The sequence below is a fragment of the Euprymna scolopes genome, chromosome 39 (genome assembly GCF_053919585.1).
Source record: "Euprymna scolopes isolate OS-2025 chromosome 39, ASM5391958v1, whole genome shotgun sequence".
NCBI lineage: Eukaryota > Metazoa > Mollusca > Cephalopoda > Sepiida > Sepiolidae > Euprymna > Euprymna scolopes.
The window spans coordinates 26,763,963-26,782,386 of NC_136520.1; the positions used below are offsets into that span (position 1 = coordinate 26,763,963).

At 38.0% G+C, this 18,424-nt stretch overlaps 1 protein-coding gene across 1 annotated transcript; it reads right to left on the reverse strand.

Moving 5' to 3' along the window:
- Positions 1-5,337: 5,337 nt before the first annotated feature.
- On the reverse strand, positions 5,338-5,865 carry LOC145263906 (uncharacterized). The gene has a single exon (XM_080120986.1). The coding sequence runs from the start codon at positions 5,863-5,865 to the stop codon at positions 5,338-5,340; it is 528 nt and encodes a 175-aa protein (XP_079977112.1).
- Positions 5,866-18,424: the final 12,559 nt, after the last annotated feature.

An 18,424-nucleotide genomic window follows, 5' to 3' on the forward strand; every position in this document is an offset into this window, starting at 1 on the left:
ATATATAAGTCATGTTTCATGTGATTAAGTGAAAGTTAATTCCGACTAGACATCTAATTTTCTTAATGAAGTCTTCATAGCTCAAACGCGTGTAGAAATATTGAAGATTCAAAACGTTTTTTTATATAATTACTCCAATAAGATTAATAATCTCTAATTTATCTTGTTGATAACAGCCATTTTGATTATGTTCCCAAGTTCTAAAAAATGATGATAAAAGTCCAAATCTAAATTCTTTCAAGGTTTAGCAAGACTTGCAAACGAGCCATTTTGTTAAAAAAAAATAAAGGGAGGTAAGTAAAATAATAAAACAATAAAGGGAGGTAAGTAAACTTATATCAGGTTTCTAGATTTTTTGAGATGTGGACTATTTGTATTAGTTGTATATTTCCAACTACTGTTCTCATGTTGAGTATAAATAATAGCTGATAATATGTACTGATATAAACTGATACGTAGTAAGATTGCACATCTTAACGATAAAGAAGTTCTTAATATTTTATACTAAAATTGTCCGCAAAGACCCGTGGTGTAATGGATAAAGTACTTGATAAACACTTGTTACACTCTTCTAGGGGTTGCATGGTCAATTCTGAATTCTGCAATCAGAATATAATTACGAATTACTCGGTACTTCTACACAATCATGGCTGACGGAACGAGAACATGCTAAATCCGTATATTAAATAAACAGCCCCGTTCGATTACCGTGCAGATTTAAGAGTTTCAAAAAATACGCGTGAAGAAGGTCGGAGGTTATAATATATTGCACTGTAAAAATGACACTCATGATGAGATAAGTAGTCCGAAGAATCCAAATAATACTATGTTACATGTTTAAAAAAAAAATATTTGGCGAAGAACAACTATTAGTAAATAACATAGTTACTATAAATATAAGCTATAATATATTTCTTTAGGTGAATTTGTTCAGGTGTTCGACAACAAATCACAATAACGTTACGGATTAGACCCTATCAGGCAATAAGCTCGTAAAAATAATAATGTGAGAGAAGTGACGTCATATATTGATAAATGAATAATTGTTACTGTATGTACTTCCGCCCCTCTCTCTCCTCCCTGTCTCTCAACAGTTGAAGTAAATAAAAAAAAAGATAACAAGAATTGGAATATTGCATTATACTTATCTCATGAAGTCTCTTCTTTCTAGCGCTTCAAACACTTTTCTCATACCTCAAGCTCTTCTCTATTTCTGTAAATCTACTATCAGACGTTGTATGGTGTACTATTTCCATTTTCGGATTGCTGAATCTCTTCCCATTTTAGGGTTCTTGATCAATCTCTCTTCCTTGCAACTTCTTCCCACACAGATGTTGCGACCTTGTCTCTGCTCTATCGTAATTTTCATAGCAAGTGTTCGTCTGAGCTCCAATATATGCTCCCTTGCCAAACTTTCACGAAAAACACTCCTCTAGCTGAAAACACTATCAATAATTCCCCCATTCTTTATCTGTGCCTAAAATTAAACGTAGATTCCATGAACAAAACTTCTTTCTTAGAACTGCACGCCTGTGGAATTCATTTTCGTTTCCTTGCTTTCCAGCTGACTACAAATGGTCGTTTTCAAGTCCAACATAAACAAGTTCTTGATGAGCCGCCCCCTTAAGTAATCCAATTTACTAAATTTCGACAACCAACGATTACTATAACATTGTTCCATTGACTACCGCACACTCATTAACCCTTATCCTCGATTGACCTCCAGGCCTTAATAAGTGGTAACCCTCTTGTAAAAAAATCGCAGTATCATGTTTCTAGTATAGTTGGTCCTAACTTTTGTTTTATTTTCTTTGTACTTTTCTCTCAGAGACGTGATGTTGCTAGTCTCAGTGTTTTCAATAAATATTATTATGTGTTTCATAATTGTTTTATTTATTCACTGCTTTTTTCAGATTATTTGACTCGTGTTTCTAGTTTTTTCATCAATTCACATTTTTTTTTTATAGTTTATTATAATGCAGTTTAATATTTTAGAAGCTTTTTTCAAGAACTGAATGATTGCGGAATTCCTTTCCTTCTGAATGTGTTCCTCCCGCCCATTATAATAGACATATTCTGATTTTGCCACAATAATATCTCGTTCTTTTTCGTTCCTTACATCAAGTGACTACATGTCTTGTTTGGAACGAATTCAATAAAAAAAAAATTCTCCAGATTTTGAATGACTTCGTTTCGTGTAATAAAGCTTATATATATATATATATATATATATATATATATATATATATATATATATATATATATATATATATATAATTTTCAGGATGTGAGAGATTGTATATAATAAATTCCACAGCCAAACAACGTCGCAGCTCACAAGAGCCATGACAGTCAACGAACCGGAAGTCCAAGTCTCGAGTTTCGCCCTCATTTGGGCTCATCAGTTAGACACATCTGAACTCAGGATTCGAAACCCGAGCCTCTTGCATGCGAGGCAAGCACTCTACCATCTGAGCAAACGCACCGCACACAAGAATTTCTATTAACCAACACAGATCAAGCAAACCGCGCCGAAATCCGACTGTGAAATGAACCTACTTTGTCTCGACAAGGGACGTGGCCATCCAACCAGTCAATCAAAAAAAGTGTAAAGAGACTTTTAAAAATTTAATTATGTACTTATATATGAAACGCCACAGGAGTTTTCTTTTTCATTTGACATATTGCCACACGGATTCGGCATGTAGCGATAATAGAGACGGCTATGTAAGAATTGCATAAGTATGGTTAATTTCCACTTAAAATTAGATGAAGCTGAAATTTTTAATTGAAATTAGAAGGCGACGGGTCCTCGCTGTGACGTCACTGGCACAGGAAACGGGTAAGTGGAGGTGGGGGATTAGTAGAGATGATTGGCCCGTTTCAAATGAACCAGCAAAGAGCGCAGTTGGGTTTTGGACAGCTGTTGTTAGCTTCCCCCTCCATGGCGGACGGGGTCTTGGGTTGTTTAATATGTATACATGTATACTCTGAATTACGTTTACAATCCGCAAAAGATTTTTTTAATGTTTCTTTAAAAAAATTTTTTTTTTAAAATAAATGTGTCTATTAAGAAAAACGACAGTAAGGAAGACGAAATGAAAATTTTGACTGCCACATAAATATTAGTTACAATATATAGGGTCATCAGTGTTTATCATTACAACTTAAAGAGGTTGTATTTAGGAAATTAAATAAAATTTAGAATTTTTGCAAATGTATTATTGTAGAAACAGCAATAGAAAGTTAAAACACAAAATATTATTCAATATGTCTGTGAGACTAACCGTAGCCCTCGGCGCAAGAGGGTCCGTGTGTGCCTGGCGTGCGGGGTGGTGGCTGATCCTGTGGTCGGGGCAGCGGAAGAAAGAGTTCCAAGATGGCGCCTGCCTGCTTTTATTAGAGACAGAATCTCGCAGGATCGCGCGAGATCTCGCGGGGATGCAAATTAGCTAGGCCATCTTGAGGAATAAAAATCGGTCCATTGGAGGTGCGAGGCAGTCGGGTTCTGACGTTCGTGGCGATCAGTACAGTGACCGTTGGGTTCCGTTAGTGACCGTTGGGTTCCGTTTCTATTCGTGCAGTCAGCTGAGCTTTGTTAATTACCTTCGCGCCGTGGCTGTCATTGTTTGTTGGTTCGCTGTGTGTTGCCGTGGTTCTTCAGTGAAAACGCTTCGTCGCCCACGACGAGACTCCCCGTCTCCTACACGTCGGAAACTACAAAAGATACTCTTACAAGCTATTTCGGCGAGGTTGTAGTCCGAGGTGACGAGCACTACGCCTAAGGACGCCGTGACTGGCGGCAGTGCGCCCGCTGATGCGATTCATCACTACCACGTGCGCGTCAAGGACGTTGAAGTGTGTCTACCCGACCAACGAGAACCCCAGGGGACGTACCAAGTGGGAGACACCGTCTGGGTGAAGCCACCCGGCGGCCGGTGCACCAGCAGCTTTTCGAGGGGGCGGGTCACCGGCGTCATCAGTGAACAGGCCATACTAGTCGATGATACTCCGCGCCACGTAAGGGATGTCCGGCCCGCTCTAAGCGCTGACCAATTGGCGAGCAGTGGAAGTAGCGAGTCATCCGACGATGAGCGATGGATCCAACCCGTGCCCCACGAACCTGGTGACTCAACTGCGAGCAGTGGAAGGAGCGAGTCATCCGACGATGAGCGATGGATCCAGCCTGTGCCCCACGAACCTAATGACTCAACTGCGAGCTCTAATGCTGATGCTGATGCTTCCGATGCCACTTCTGAGAGCTCCGATGAGGAAGTCCCGGCAATACCCCTCCGCAGGAGTGCTCGAATCAAACGGCCACGTCCGCCGTGTCACATATGTGATCTGGAGACCAGGGGGGAGTGTGAGACTAACCGTAGCCCTCGGCGCAAGAGGGTCCGTGTGTGCCTAGCGTGCGGGGTGGTGGCTGATCCTGTGGTCGAGGCAGCGGAAGAAAAAGTTCCAAGATGCGCCTGCCTGCTTTTATTAGAGACAGAATCTCGCAGGATCGCGCGAGATCTCGCGGGGATGCAAATTAGCTAGGCCATCTTGAGGAATAAAAATCGGTCCATTGGAGGTGCGAGGCAGTCGGGTTCTGACGTTCGTGGCGATCAGTACAGTGACCGTTGGGTTCCGTTAGTGACCGTTGGGTTCCGTTTCTATTCGTGCAGTCAACTGAGCTTTGTTAATTACCTTCGCGCCGTGGCTGTCATTGTTTGTTGGTTCGCTGTGTGTTGCCGTGGTTCTTCAGTGAAAACGCTTCGTCGCCCACGACGAGACTCCCCGTCTCCTACACGTCGGAAACTACACAAGATACTCTTACAATGTCCACCATCTGCGTCAATAACTAGTTGAAGACGTTTAGGAAAAGACTTACATGTGTCACGAATTACTTTCTGAGTGACTTTGGCTCACTTCTTCTGCAGTTTGACCTTCAGAGCTTCCAAATTTTGATGGTGAGTGACCGAGACCTTGCTTTCAAGGTATGACCAGATCCCAAAATCAAGGGGATTCAGATCGGAAGAAGATGGGGGCCATTCCTCTTTGGGAATGAAGTGCGGGACATTCTCGGAAAGCCACTCCTGAGTCTTTTTGGCCCCATGTGATCGTGCCGAGTCGTGCTGAAAAGACCAGGGACGTTTTTTGAAGAGCTTCTGTACCCAGGGCAGCAATGCGCCAACGAGGATGTCATCTTGATAGTTTTTCTGGTTCAATTTCACCCCCTGGTCAACAAAAAAGAGGGGACTTTTACCGGACTGTCACGACTACCCAGACCATCACTGAGGCAGCACATTTTTTCCTTGTCACCACTCGAGATCCTTCGTCCCCATCCCTCGACTAAACCCGATCATTTTGAGTGTTAAAGTGGTGTTCAACATCAAATTTCTTCTCATCATTGAAAACGAGATTTAGTAGCGTGCCATCCTGAATGCGGGAAAGAATCTGGGATCTTTGGAGTCGATTATCAACAACTTGAGCAGAAAGGTGTTGTTTCTTGACATGCTTGAATGGAGAAATCTTCAGGTCCTTTCGGAGTACAGTTGACATGATCCCATACGACACTCTCGACTCTTTAGCCAGATTCTGGATGTATCTCTTAGGATTCCCCCTGATCTTTTCTCTGATGGATTTAACAAGTGTAGGGGTTCTAGCTGTTCGAGGGCGATCTTGTCCTAACCTATTCTGAATGTCTTCAGTCTCCTCAAAACGTTTTAAAGTCCTCCACACCAGCATTCTGTTCACTTTCAGGCTCTTACAGATATCCTTCATGAAGTGTCCTGCTTTAAACAGCTCAACAATTGCAATCCGCTTGTCTAAAATACTACTAATGGTTATATTCTTGTGTCTGAACGTATAAAGATTCATGAATAAGTGTCAAAATAGAGGAATACCGAGAAAAATGATTAAAATTATAGTTTGAAATAGACTGTAACGCTAATTATTAATGACCCTGTATTTATTCATGTGGACCTGGCCTCGTCAGGTTATATTCTAGATAGAGGGTTACAGTTATGTTGCGGGGTCAATCGAACGTAATGGACAAACCGCGGAGATTGAATAAGAACGTAGGGTGATTCCAAGGACACATACCCAGTAAATTTTTATGGAAATTCTTTTGGACAAAACATGAAACTACTTGATGTAAACAGCTATAAACTATATTACTTTAAAGTAAAAAAAAAATGCCCACGATAAGTGTTAGATAGAGTATAGTCCAGAGAACAGAAATTCTCACTGCCTCTTTTGTCAAAAACGTCACTCATGAATTGTGAGGACTAAAGGACAAAAGTTATACTATATATTTTATTTTGCGCTATTGACATGTATAATACCAAGCAAACTAATTTTGAAGCTAATTCCCTTTTTTTAGTGGATATTTCCCCAGACAAGACATGAAGCAACTTGATGTAAAGAGCTTAAAAATAAAAATAAATACATTAACATACTTCAACGACAAAAAGTATCGATGGTATGATTTTGATCAGAAAACAGAATTTCTTTTCACTTTGCCAGAAACATCACTCATGGAATGTGAGGACTAAAAGACAAAATAAGGAAAGTGTGAGTTATTAAGCTGTCGAAAGTAAATACAAGATCCACTTTCTGTTTTACTATTTACACTTTCTTTTTTTTACTGCCCCCCCCCCAAACGGTACAATGCCACTTGGACGTAAGGGGCACTGTTTGGGACCAAATTTGCAGGGCATTATGTAGGGGGTTGAAATATAAGATGCCTGTTCACATTACACTTCTGCATGTCAGTACAGTAAGGGAAGCAGGGGCCTGAGAGGAAATTCAAAAGTTTAGCAGTTCAAGGGAATAAATTATTTGAGTAGAAGGTTTTCCGGCATCTAGGGATTTCTACAGTGTTGGGGTGTGATTTTGCTGCTTGTCGGGTTTGTCAAGAAAGTACAAGTGCTTGCAGTTTGTCGGAGTATTTTCCATTAAAATATTTGTAAAATAGGCGCAAGTATGCAATATTTCGTTGATGGGTCAGTGGTTTAAGTTTGATTAGCAGTGCGGGACTTATTAGACTGAGGACTCTTTTTTGAAATCTGGCCAGGAGTGAGAGATAGATGGACCAGACCAGATGTCTCTTTCATCTATCTATCTATCTATCTATCTATCTATCTATCTATCTATCTATCTATCTATCTATCTATCTAACTAACTAACTAACTATATATCTATCTTACTACCTATGTATGTATGTATGTATGTATGTATGTATGTATGTATGTATGTATCTATCTATCTATCTATCTATCTACCTATCTATCTATCTAACTAACTAACTATATATCTATCTTACTACCTATGTATGTATGTATGTATGTATCTATCTATCTATCTATCTATCTATCTATCTATCTAACTATCTATCTATCTATCTATCTATCTATCTATCTATCTATCTATCTATCTAAATAACTAAAGCTGAGTTAGTCAATATTTGTTTTAGTAAGTTTTTTTCATAAATATTTTAATCACATAAAATACATGCTAAAATATTCATCAGTTTTGGAAATGATAAATGTTTCTACTCTCCTTAAATCATTGTGTCAATATAAACTGAGTGTTTTTTTAGAAGCCAGCTTGAAAAACAAAATAGAGTACAATTAGGGAAGAAACTGGTCGGTTTATTCTCTTTTGGGTCAACCAGCGGGAGTAATTAACATTAATCACGAATTCGTTTGGCGTTCATCCAATGGACGGCGGTATTTAAAAGAACGCCCACAACGACTGCAACCACGATGACGACCACTCTGACAAATGTGTACTTAGAGCAGCCAGATTATTCTAGCTGCCACAGTCTATCATAAAACTGTCAATATTTTTCCAGCTGAGAAATTAGTTGGACGATGGAGATAAAAGGCGCCAAAATGAAATATAACGACGCAATGCGACGATTAGAAGAAGCATCTTATACTAGTTTCATATTTCAGACTAATTTTCATTTCAATTATTGCAATTTTCACAACGTTTCGGTTGATGTACTCTCCGGCCTTCGCAGATGACATTACCTTTTTTATGTTAATAACATTATTTAACTTCTTACCAAGAAAGTAGACACAAGACGAGATGTGATTTTGAAAAGTCAGAACACCATGACCTACGAAAAATGCCTGATCATCTCCGTTGACATTCCCCGGAAGGAGTGCCATGGGCGATTAACAATAAACTAACTCCTTATAAGAGAAAAGGTAGTTTTGGAGGTTTTACCCTTTAGAACTGTACAAAATCTTACCTTAGTTCGACAGCAATATAGCCACTGTTAGACTAGAATAAACGCACTTTAACCTACAAAAATGCTTGAGCAGCCCCTTCGACAGTTCGACAGCAATAAAGTTACAGAGGTTGATCTTAATGGTTACAACGAGATATCGACCTTCGACATTCTCTTAAATAGGGAAGCATTCAACGCAATTCGCTACTATCTAAATGCAGGGGAAGATAAACTCTCTATTGTAGTTACCGAAAGGCCGCCGGCTTATTAGTTTTATGGGGAAATGGCGTACTTCACCTTCTATAGCTCCAGTCCAACCAAACCCCAAGAATCGGGTTCTTGAACATTCTAAAGCAAAAATTAAACAACCAATTTCAAATAAGACGACTGCCGCAACTTCCTTCTTAAAGTTACACATCCAGCCTCCGCAAACCAAATGACTTTTAAAAATTATGTATTTTTGGTGGACGAAAGAAAAATTAACACTGTTCTCGATTTCACTATTTCCGAACCCCCCCCCCCAAGAAATTAGCTTCCTCTTTAAAATCTGACGCCCCCAAACTCTACCTCTCCGTTACAACTGCCTCACCAAAAACGAAAAATATGACAATACTTGGACCCCCTCCTCGAAAACAAACCAAAAAAATCATTGAAACCGTCTCCATTTAACAGTCCTTGCCAAACACCCGAAGTACACCCCCTCCTTCTTCAATGAAAGCTGACATGCTGCCTCCTCCATGGTGGTGGTAGCAAATACGTGTTGACAAATACATTCCGTCCTCTTTCCTTCAAAATTAAGAGGAGACAATTTCTGGGAGGATGGTATCATGACGAACGAACATATATTACACTACATCCCCAGAGGGAGAAAAGCATGATCTCATAACAATAGAACATTACCCCCTCCGCACTTACATTGAATGGAGCATTAAATATAATACTCTAATCTGAAATATCTTGTCGGTATAAAAATGTTTTTTGCCGGTTTCTTGAATCGGTTTTTGAAACCATTGTATTTTATTATTTTTGCAGATTGCTATTTAACATATCGCAAATTTATAAATTCCTCTTCCAGATTATTAAAGCATCATCGATATTTTCCTGCAACATTCTTACCGATGTTCCTCCCAAAACACAGTACTACTGTCCAAAGATCTTCTAAGAGAATTTGGTTTGGGAATCTTGCCACATCCGGCATATTTTCCTGATCTAACTCCCTCAGAAATCTATCACTCTGAAAAAAAATTTCAACGAGAGTTGTTATAGTCTTTTAGGTCATCAGAAATGACAATAATACTTTATATATAATAAAATAAATTACTGACATAATTCTATTATTTTATATGTCTATTAGTGCAAACACCGACGGAACATAATTATTTTCTGTCATTTTTGACAGAGGCTTACATTAGTAATATACAATCTCAGAACATCGGAGGGTACAGCAATCTCGTCTAAATAGGAATCACCTAAAAAAGTATAATAAAACTATTACAAGAAGCCGCAAGTACACCGATCAAAATATTATAGAAATGACCATAATCCAGTTAACAGTTCAAAATATGTAAATATCACCAAAAAAATAGCCATCTCGCAATAAACAAAATAATTAAAAATAATTGATCAACCTGTGTGCAACATCTATTACTGATAAAGATTTTGTATTTGTCTGCCTAAAGCCAACATTATATTATCAAGTTGGTGCAAATGTTTATGACGATTTTGAAAATTAATTTATTTTATTGCTATTATTCTTACCTTTTCAGTTGTGGTTTCACGACGTTTCGGCCACCTATTCCTCTGGCCTTCGTCAGGTGGTAAACGACGTTTCGGCCAACTATTCCTCTGGCCTTCGTCAGGTGGTAAACGCGACGGGATAGGAACTCCGAATCTCCTAACTGCATCCTCGGCAATTACTGCCATCATTAGTTGTTGTCGTCTCATAACGTTTTTTGGCCATGTAAGCCTCTCGCTGGCTTTAGGTAGGATTCGCTATCTTCAGGCAATGCTCACCTAGAACCGTAGAGATTCAACATATCTATCCACTGCGCCACGGGCCCTGGAGGGCGGTCAAGGTTGGATTTTTGGTCTTATAAATCCACGTTTATTGTAATATCTGATTTTCCATGATCAAGTCCGTACCGAATGGTATATATATTATTTAATTGGAATTTATAATGAGATGAGTATTATTTATTAATGTATTTTTATTGTGGACTATTATCCTCATCTTTTTAGTTGTTGTTTCAACTATTCATCTGAGGATGCAGTTATGAGATTCGGAATTCCTATCCCGTCGCGGTTACCACCTGACGAAACACTAAAACGTCACACACACATGCACACACACGCAGACATTAATTTATATATAGATAAGAAAAAAGTTGAATTTATTGAATAAATATAAATCAAGAGTCTTGTTTGAAAATAATTTTTAGTTAAATTATATATAATATTATATATAATTTAATATTATATATAATTTAATATTATATATAATATAATATTAAGTGCGCATTGATTCGTTTCAGTTCAAAATGCGCTTAATAATTAATAGATTATACAAACCAGAGCTTTTATTTATTAACTAACATGGGTGCCCGGCGTTGCCCGGGTGTTTGGAGGTGTGTGTTGAGGAAAAAAAAGTGGTAGTAGGAAGGCAACCTGTACCACGAAGGAGGAAAAGAACGGGGGGAAAACGTGACGGCTTTGCTGTTACAACCACCGCCAAATCGGAAGTGACGTAGGTTTAAATTAAGGCTAGACAATCGAAAAGAGGGGATGACTTTCGAAAATATCATTGAAAAAAAGGCGACCCCTCCTTGTGGGAAAGTGCCCAGTTGAGGCTGAAGATATTAATCTTTTTAGCCAATTGTTAGGTATTTGTCGTCTGAACGGTCGAGTCTCAAAACGATACTGATCTTCTGAAAATCCGTCGCCTTTGTCGACAGTTTTAGGCAGACATGCAAGCATACATACATACATACATTTATATATTTGTAGCTCAAATTTTCGACCTAAACCGATTAAAAAGCTTGCCCTATCTCTGAATACCCTTTATGCAAAATTTCAAATGTGTAGACCAGAAATTGTCTGAGTAATTTGGTAGAGACCGCAAACGTAAATTAAAAAAAAAACTGACCTCTATTATGACCCCTTAACATTTATTGTTTTGGACTCAAATCAAGTTATTAAGTTAAAAATCGTTGAACTTTGACTCCTTAACAGCCAAATTTCTGGCTGAAAACGGATTACAAAGATTTTTCCAAATCTCCATACCCTGTATATAAAATTTCGTTATGTAGACTGAAAATTGACAGAGCTATTATGTCGGGAAATGTACACACACAGACGCACACACAAACAGATGGACCGACACTTTCACTTTTATAGATATATAGATTGGTTACATTTCCAAACTTCCAAACATATAAAATATTTGAATCACATTCCAGAAATAAATATTTAACAACGTTACTCTATATGTACACGCGTTTTGAAACAACTTTTATTAGCAAAACGACATTTAATTCAGTTGTGACATTTTCTTTTCTCGAGGGTGAAGTTTAAATCCTCGGGTTGGGCGATACGACGAATGCAACTGCGATTTACTTAAGACTTCTACCCGGTCTGTTGGCTAACGGAACGATAGTATGCTAACCGGGTGGATTAAATAAAAGGTTCCCTTTGAAATTTTGTCAGAAACATTCCCAAGTTCTACAAACCACACCAGGAGAAGGCCAGAAATGACATTGTCCGAAACATTGCGAGAATAATATCCAATGTGAGAGCCGTAGTCGAAATAATACGAATCATCAAATCATTAATCTTCATCTAAAAAAATCAGGAACAAAAGAATTCTTGTTTTAAAAAATACCTGCTAGCTATAAATCTGAGAATATTGGACGTGATACGACGTTGAATTTTGAAGTGGAATTGTAGAATGTGTATAACTGAAGATGAGTGGTTTTTCGACTGTTACATTTTCTTCTTGAATTCAATTGGACACGTTTCAATCGTGCCGGCCTGGTCGGTAAAATGGTTTTCCGGGAATGACGTAGCCGGCGGGCAGAACACATTAGCGATTGTAAGCTTTTCATTGGTGTCTCTCGTAGACTGGCAGACCATTGAAGTTGTGTCAAAACAAAGGGAATCAAACCACAGAAAACAACAGCAAACATTATTCCAGATGCATACGTTCATTTTTTTCAATTTGTTTTACCAAAAGCAGTTTTGAAACTTAGATTTAATTAGAGAAAAGATTTATAGTGAACATCTTAAATGGGGAGCTATGCAGCGAGAGGTTTGTTCACATTACATTTAGTTTTCTACTTATTGGTAGGTTCGGGAAATAGGGAACAGCGAGGTAATTCCTAAGACAAGCGTCTATGGAAAGGAGCTATTTGAATATGACCTTTTTCGACATCATATGACATCTGCAATGAAGGAGATCAATTTTGCTGTTTATCTGATTCAAAACAGTAACCGGAAAGCGTAATAAAAATGTTATTTTAAAAACTAACATGACAGACCAATAAAAATGCTATTTCAATGTTTATTCTGACAGACGTGCGAAAATTCTATTTTATTGTCTATTTTTACAGACATATGATAATGATATTTCAATGTTTATTCTGAGAAACATGCTAAAATGATATTTCAATGTTTATTCTGACAGATATATGATAATAATATTTAAATGTTTATTCTGAAAGATAAACAGAAATGTTTATTTCAATGTTTATTCTGACAGACTGATATTTTAATGTTCATTTTGACAGACATACGAAAATTATATTTCAATGCTTTTTCTGAAATGCTATTTCAAAGTTTATTCTGACTAACATATGAAAAATATTTTAATGTTTATTCTGAAAGACATATAAAAATGATATTTCAATATTTAATCTGACAGACATACGACAATGATATTTAAATGTTTATTCTGACAAACATGCGAAATACTATTTCAAAGTTTATCCTGACAAACATATAAAAAATGATATTTGAATGTTTATTTTGACAGACATACGAAAATGATATTTGAATGTTTATTCTGACAGACATACGAAATTATATTTTTATATTATTCTGACAGACATTCGAAAATGATATTTTAATGGTTAATCTGACAGACTACGAAAATGCTTTTTCAATGTTTATTCTGACAGACATATAATAATGATATTTAAATGTTTATTCTGACAGACATAGGAAAATGATGTTTTAATGTTTATTCTGACAGACATAGGAAAATGATGTTTTAATGTTTATTCTGACAGACATAGGAAAATGATGTTTTAATGTTTATTCTGACAGACATACGAAAATCCTATTACAAACTAAAATATGATTTAGGAATATTTTAGTTTTATATGCTCTCCGAGTAATACGGCTTTATTGTCGGCTTTTGTTGTTGTTGGCATCGGTTCTTTCGAGTCTCTTTTGAACATGTCATTATCATGGCTGCTGCTCATCGGTTGATAATTGTGTTTAGTATCTACTGATACACATCGATGGGTGAGCACGTAGCTAACAAGCATGATCCTAGCCTTGCATTTCGCAATTGGCACAGTTCTACTTATTTTCTACTGAAATTCCACATAGCGGTGAGTGTTGAGAATCGATATTGTAATGAAGCCATTTACACGTATGTAACATCAGCGGTATATCACGTATACGAATGACCAAGTCGTAGCGTTAGGTGACGGTACAGCGAAGGAAGAGAAAACAGAAAAAGAAAAAGAGAGAAAAAAGCACGTGTCGTGACAGGAGTTTTTTTGGTCCCCCGATTTATCGGAGAAGGGCCTATGTTTTCAGTGGCGTCTGTGCTTCCGTGTTTCCACGCATTTGTGCGTCCGTGCGTCCGTGCGTCCGTTAGTCCGGACAATTGCCAGATAACCGTCCATTAGTTTTTCCTGAAATGTTGTCACAAATTCTATTTCATTAAATAGATGTGCACAGTAAAAAATTTTTTTTACCAAAATTCCCGTTGCGCCCCCAGCGGCTCAAAAAAGGTCAAAATGCCTCCAAATGGCCAAAAATACACATTTTGCCCCATAACTTTTGATTCACCCATTAGATTTTTTGAAACTTGGCCAAAATGTGGAGCCCATTGTTCATAATATAAATCCAGTATGGGGGACACTGGCAAAATTCTGGTTCGCGTCCCCGGGGACTTTAGTGCTAAAAACGCTTCTTTTTGTGGCTCTTTTGTCATATTTCTCAACAAAAATTTGATATGTCTGACTATATAGTGTTTTTTTCACGGTGGTCGACTCAAATGTACATGTGTTAAGGCCTGAAACTGCATCGTTATCACATTTACACTGGAATTCGGCGTCCTCAGGGGCTCAAAAGAAGTCAAAAATACCCCAAAATGGCAAAAAATGACACCTTTTGCCCCATAGCGTTTGATCCATCCATTAGATTTTCCTGAAACTTGGCCAAAATGCGATACTAGTTCTTAATATAAATTCACTATGGGTGACCTTGGCAAAATTTTAGTTCGCATCCCTCTGGGACTTTTACGGCTAAAAAACATGCTTATTTTGATCTCTTTTTTTCATATTACTCAAGAACTTGATATGTATACCTATATAGTAGTTTTCCATGGTGTTGAATTAAAATATACATGTCTTAAGGCGTGAAACTGCATCGTTTGTCCGTTTTCATTCGGCGTTCCCAGGAGCTCAAAAGGAGCCACAAATGACCCAAAATTGCAAAAACTGACACTTTTGACCCCATATTGTTTGCTCAATCACTTAGATTGGCCCTTCGCACTGCTCAAAATCATCATTTCTTCACTATTTTTTGTGGCGTCATCTCACATTCAACACAAGAGGGGGACCACGCATGCGCTGCTTGTTAACCATAAGGTGGCACGATAATAACTTTTAAACAAGCTGCAAGACGCACTAATACTCTGGACTTTTGCCAGATTCCTGTGCGATCGTGAATCGTTAAACGAATTACACGCAAAACAACCGTTATAGCTGCAGGCTAAAAAACAAACAAAAAACAAATAAACAAAAAAACAAACAAAAAAAATAAAAACTGTTAATAGACACAGAGAGGGGGAAAAGCAAGAATGTTACAATATTCTTGCTGAAATACGTGTCAGGTGGCTTAGTGTGGACCGGTAATAAATCCCTTTTGTCAAATTTATTTTCCATTTTTGCGAGACTTCCAGATACAACGACGAGTCCGTGTTAAAATCTATCTCCAATAAATTATGGACAATCGACAATTCTCCCACAATCCAACAGCCTTGAGATTGTTTGCACAGCAACTGAAAAGGCAAATCTGCTTTCCCAACGTTTTGCTCTAACTGCTTTAGACACAGCAGGCCATCCGTTCCAAATATCCCTTTTGCGGACAACAGCCACACTCTATCGTTTGTAATGTCATAATAAATATAGATACCTCAAAGGCATGTGTGCCCGATCTTATCCCGGCTGTACAATTAAAAATTGCTCCGCTGAGGTTGATCCAGTTCTCTCCAAACTTTATAGTAAATGCCTTAACGAATCTTTCTTTCCCAACTGTTGGAAAATTACGTCCGTGCTACCAGGTTAGAAGAATTCTAGCGAAAAGACTGATCCACTGAATTATCTCTTCATTAGCTTCCTCCCTCTCTTTGCCAAAATTTTTGAGTCTTTAATCATCAAAGCACTAGTGCGGCACCTCACAGACAATAAATCTTTATGCGACCCACAATATGGATTTAGACAAGCTCGTTCTACTGCAGATATCCTAACTGTAATCTCCGAACGTATATACTAAGCATTGAATAAGGCAGAGGAAACTAAGCCAGGAGCCCTAGACATATCTAAGATATTTGAGAGAGGTTGGCACGATGGTCTTCTCATGAAAATCAAATCGTATAGTATTGCTTGACATATACTCAACATAATCAAATCCTTCTTAAATAAGAGAAAAACCCAGGTCGTACTCGATTATCGTATATCAAAACACGATATAAATTGCTGATGACGCCACACTCTCTAACAAACACGAGCGTAAAACAAATTAACACATATCTAAGAAAATTGCTAAAACTCTAGAGGAAGACGTCTAGTTTGTAGTGGACTGGGGCCGTAACTGGTTTGTAACATTTAATGCTGCCAAGACTAAGCTTATTTCCTTTAATAATTGCAAGAAACTTTCTCAACCATGATTGCCATGGCTAATGATACGCTCCCTCGAACTCCTGGGGTTAACATTCACAGACAACATGAATTGGAACAAGCTCATTGAGATAATTGCCAAGGCTGCCGCGAAGAAGGTGAACTCCCTCTACCGTGCTAGAAGGCTACTCTCACATGATAGTATTATGTATCTCTACAAGGTCACGGTTCACCCATGTATGAAGGATTGTTGCAGCATCTGAGCTCGCACATTTTCTACTAGTCTCTCGCTCCTGGACAGGGTTCAGAAGAGTCGCCAATAGGTCCTGAATTATCAACTAAAATCTAACCTCTGTCCCATCGTCGAAACGTGGCATCCTTGTACCTGTTTTAGAAGTATTTCAATAGCAAGTGCTCTTTCGAACTCCGAGCACTAGTACCTCCACGACGATAATATCCCCAAAACACCCGACAAGCAGTAAAACCCACTCTTACACTGTAGAGATCCCTAGATCCCGTAAAGCTTTCTACTCGAATAGCTTTTTTCCCTCGGACTACTGCCTTTGGAATTCCATCCTGGGCCCTTGCTTACCTGACTGTACTGACATGCAGAAATTCAAGTGAAATGTGAACAGACGTCTCGCTGCGCAACTCCCTAAATAGTATCCATGCAAATCTAGTCCCAATTAGTAGCCCTGTGCCTCTTTTAAGGTGACCAACCCCCAAAGAAATGGCCAGACCCGAACTTAGGTCTTCCATGTATTCATTTCTTTTTGTATTTCTTCGAGTTTGCGTTTTTAGACTTTAAATCTCATTTTTTATTTGGATGTTATTCTTATAGCTTTTGAGCCAATGTAACAGCCGATCTGTGTTTGGTGTATTTAGTCGAACTCGGGAATCTTTATATCGAACTCGGAAACCTGTACGGAATTTTGAATAGACACCATGATTTAATCCTTAGCTTACTTTCGTTTCGCAAGCCATGATCAAGTAGAAGTCTTAAGTAATTGTGAAAAGTCAAAATATTGCGAAAATAACGAAAATAAGTCACCGTAATAATCCTCCTCCCCAATACAAAATTGTGTTTGATTTTCTCGTAGATATTTTGGTTAATTTTGTTGACGTATATAAACGTCTTAAATTATCCATCTAGCATGCTTTATATTGATATTTATTCATTATTATTAATTTGTTTTAGTAGTTCAAGAAACGTTCTATGTGAAATAAAAGTTGTTTTGTCCGTAAAAAGAAATTAAACGCATGTATCTCAGCTGTCACCGGGTGCTTATGTATGTAAAAGAGATGGATGTGTGTGAATTAGTGAGCCTGCTTTGTTAGTGTGTGTGTGTGTGTGTGTGTGTGTGTGTGTGAGAGAAAGAGAGAGAGAGAGAGAGAGAGAGTTTCGGTGGACATATAGAAGAAGTTAGTGTGCGTCTACCGTAACATTGGTCGAGTGTTTTCAACCATGTGCCGTATTAGCTCATACTCATGCGCGCTGGCTCTGAAAGAAACTACCGGAAAGATAGATAGATAGATAGAGAGAGAGAGAGAGAGAGAGAGAGAGAGAGAGAGAGAGAGAGAGAGAGAGAGAGAGAGAGAGAGAGAGTGTGTAAGAGAAAGAAAATGGGAGAAAGAGAGAGAGGGGGGGAGGGGAAGCTGTGTTGAGGTTTTTATAGCATTCTTAAGATTTTGAGTGTGAATATTTTTCCTACTGTAGTTGTTAGAAAAAAAAACTGCTGATTTGGAATTTTCGAACATTGTTCCAACCTGGAATCGATATGCAAGAATAATATTCGCTGTTGCTGTTATGTTTTTCAAAATGTTTCTGTGTTTATTCGTTAACTATAAATGTTTTTTCATTGTTTATTCTTGGGATTGTTGAAAATAGAAAATAAAGGAAAGGAAGAATCGAATTGCATTTCGGTAAATTGATGTTTTATTTAAATTGAAGGAAGCAGTAGTTGACAACTTGTACAAATAAAATAAGACGAATGCGCATGACAAAAAAACAAAAAAAAAAACATCGGAACGTTCCGAGCTGCGACGTTACAAGAACATTATTTTTTGT

What these genes read in the sequence shown, in the direction of transcription:
- LOC145263906 (XM_080120986.1), bottom strand. Translation starts at nt 5,865, where the DNA reads ATGAATCTTTATACGTTCAGACACAAGAATATAACCATTAGTAGTATT.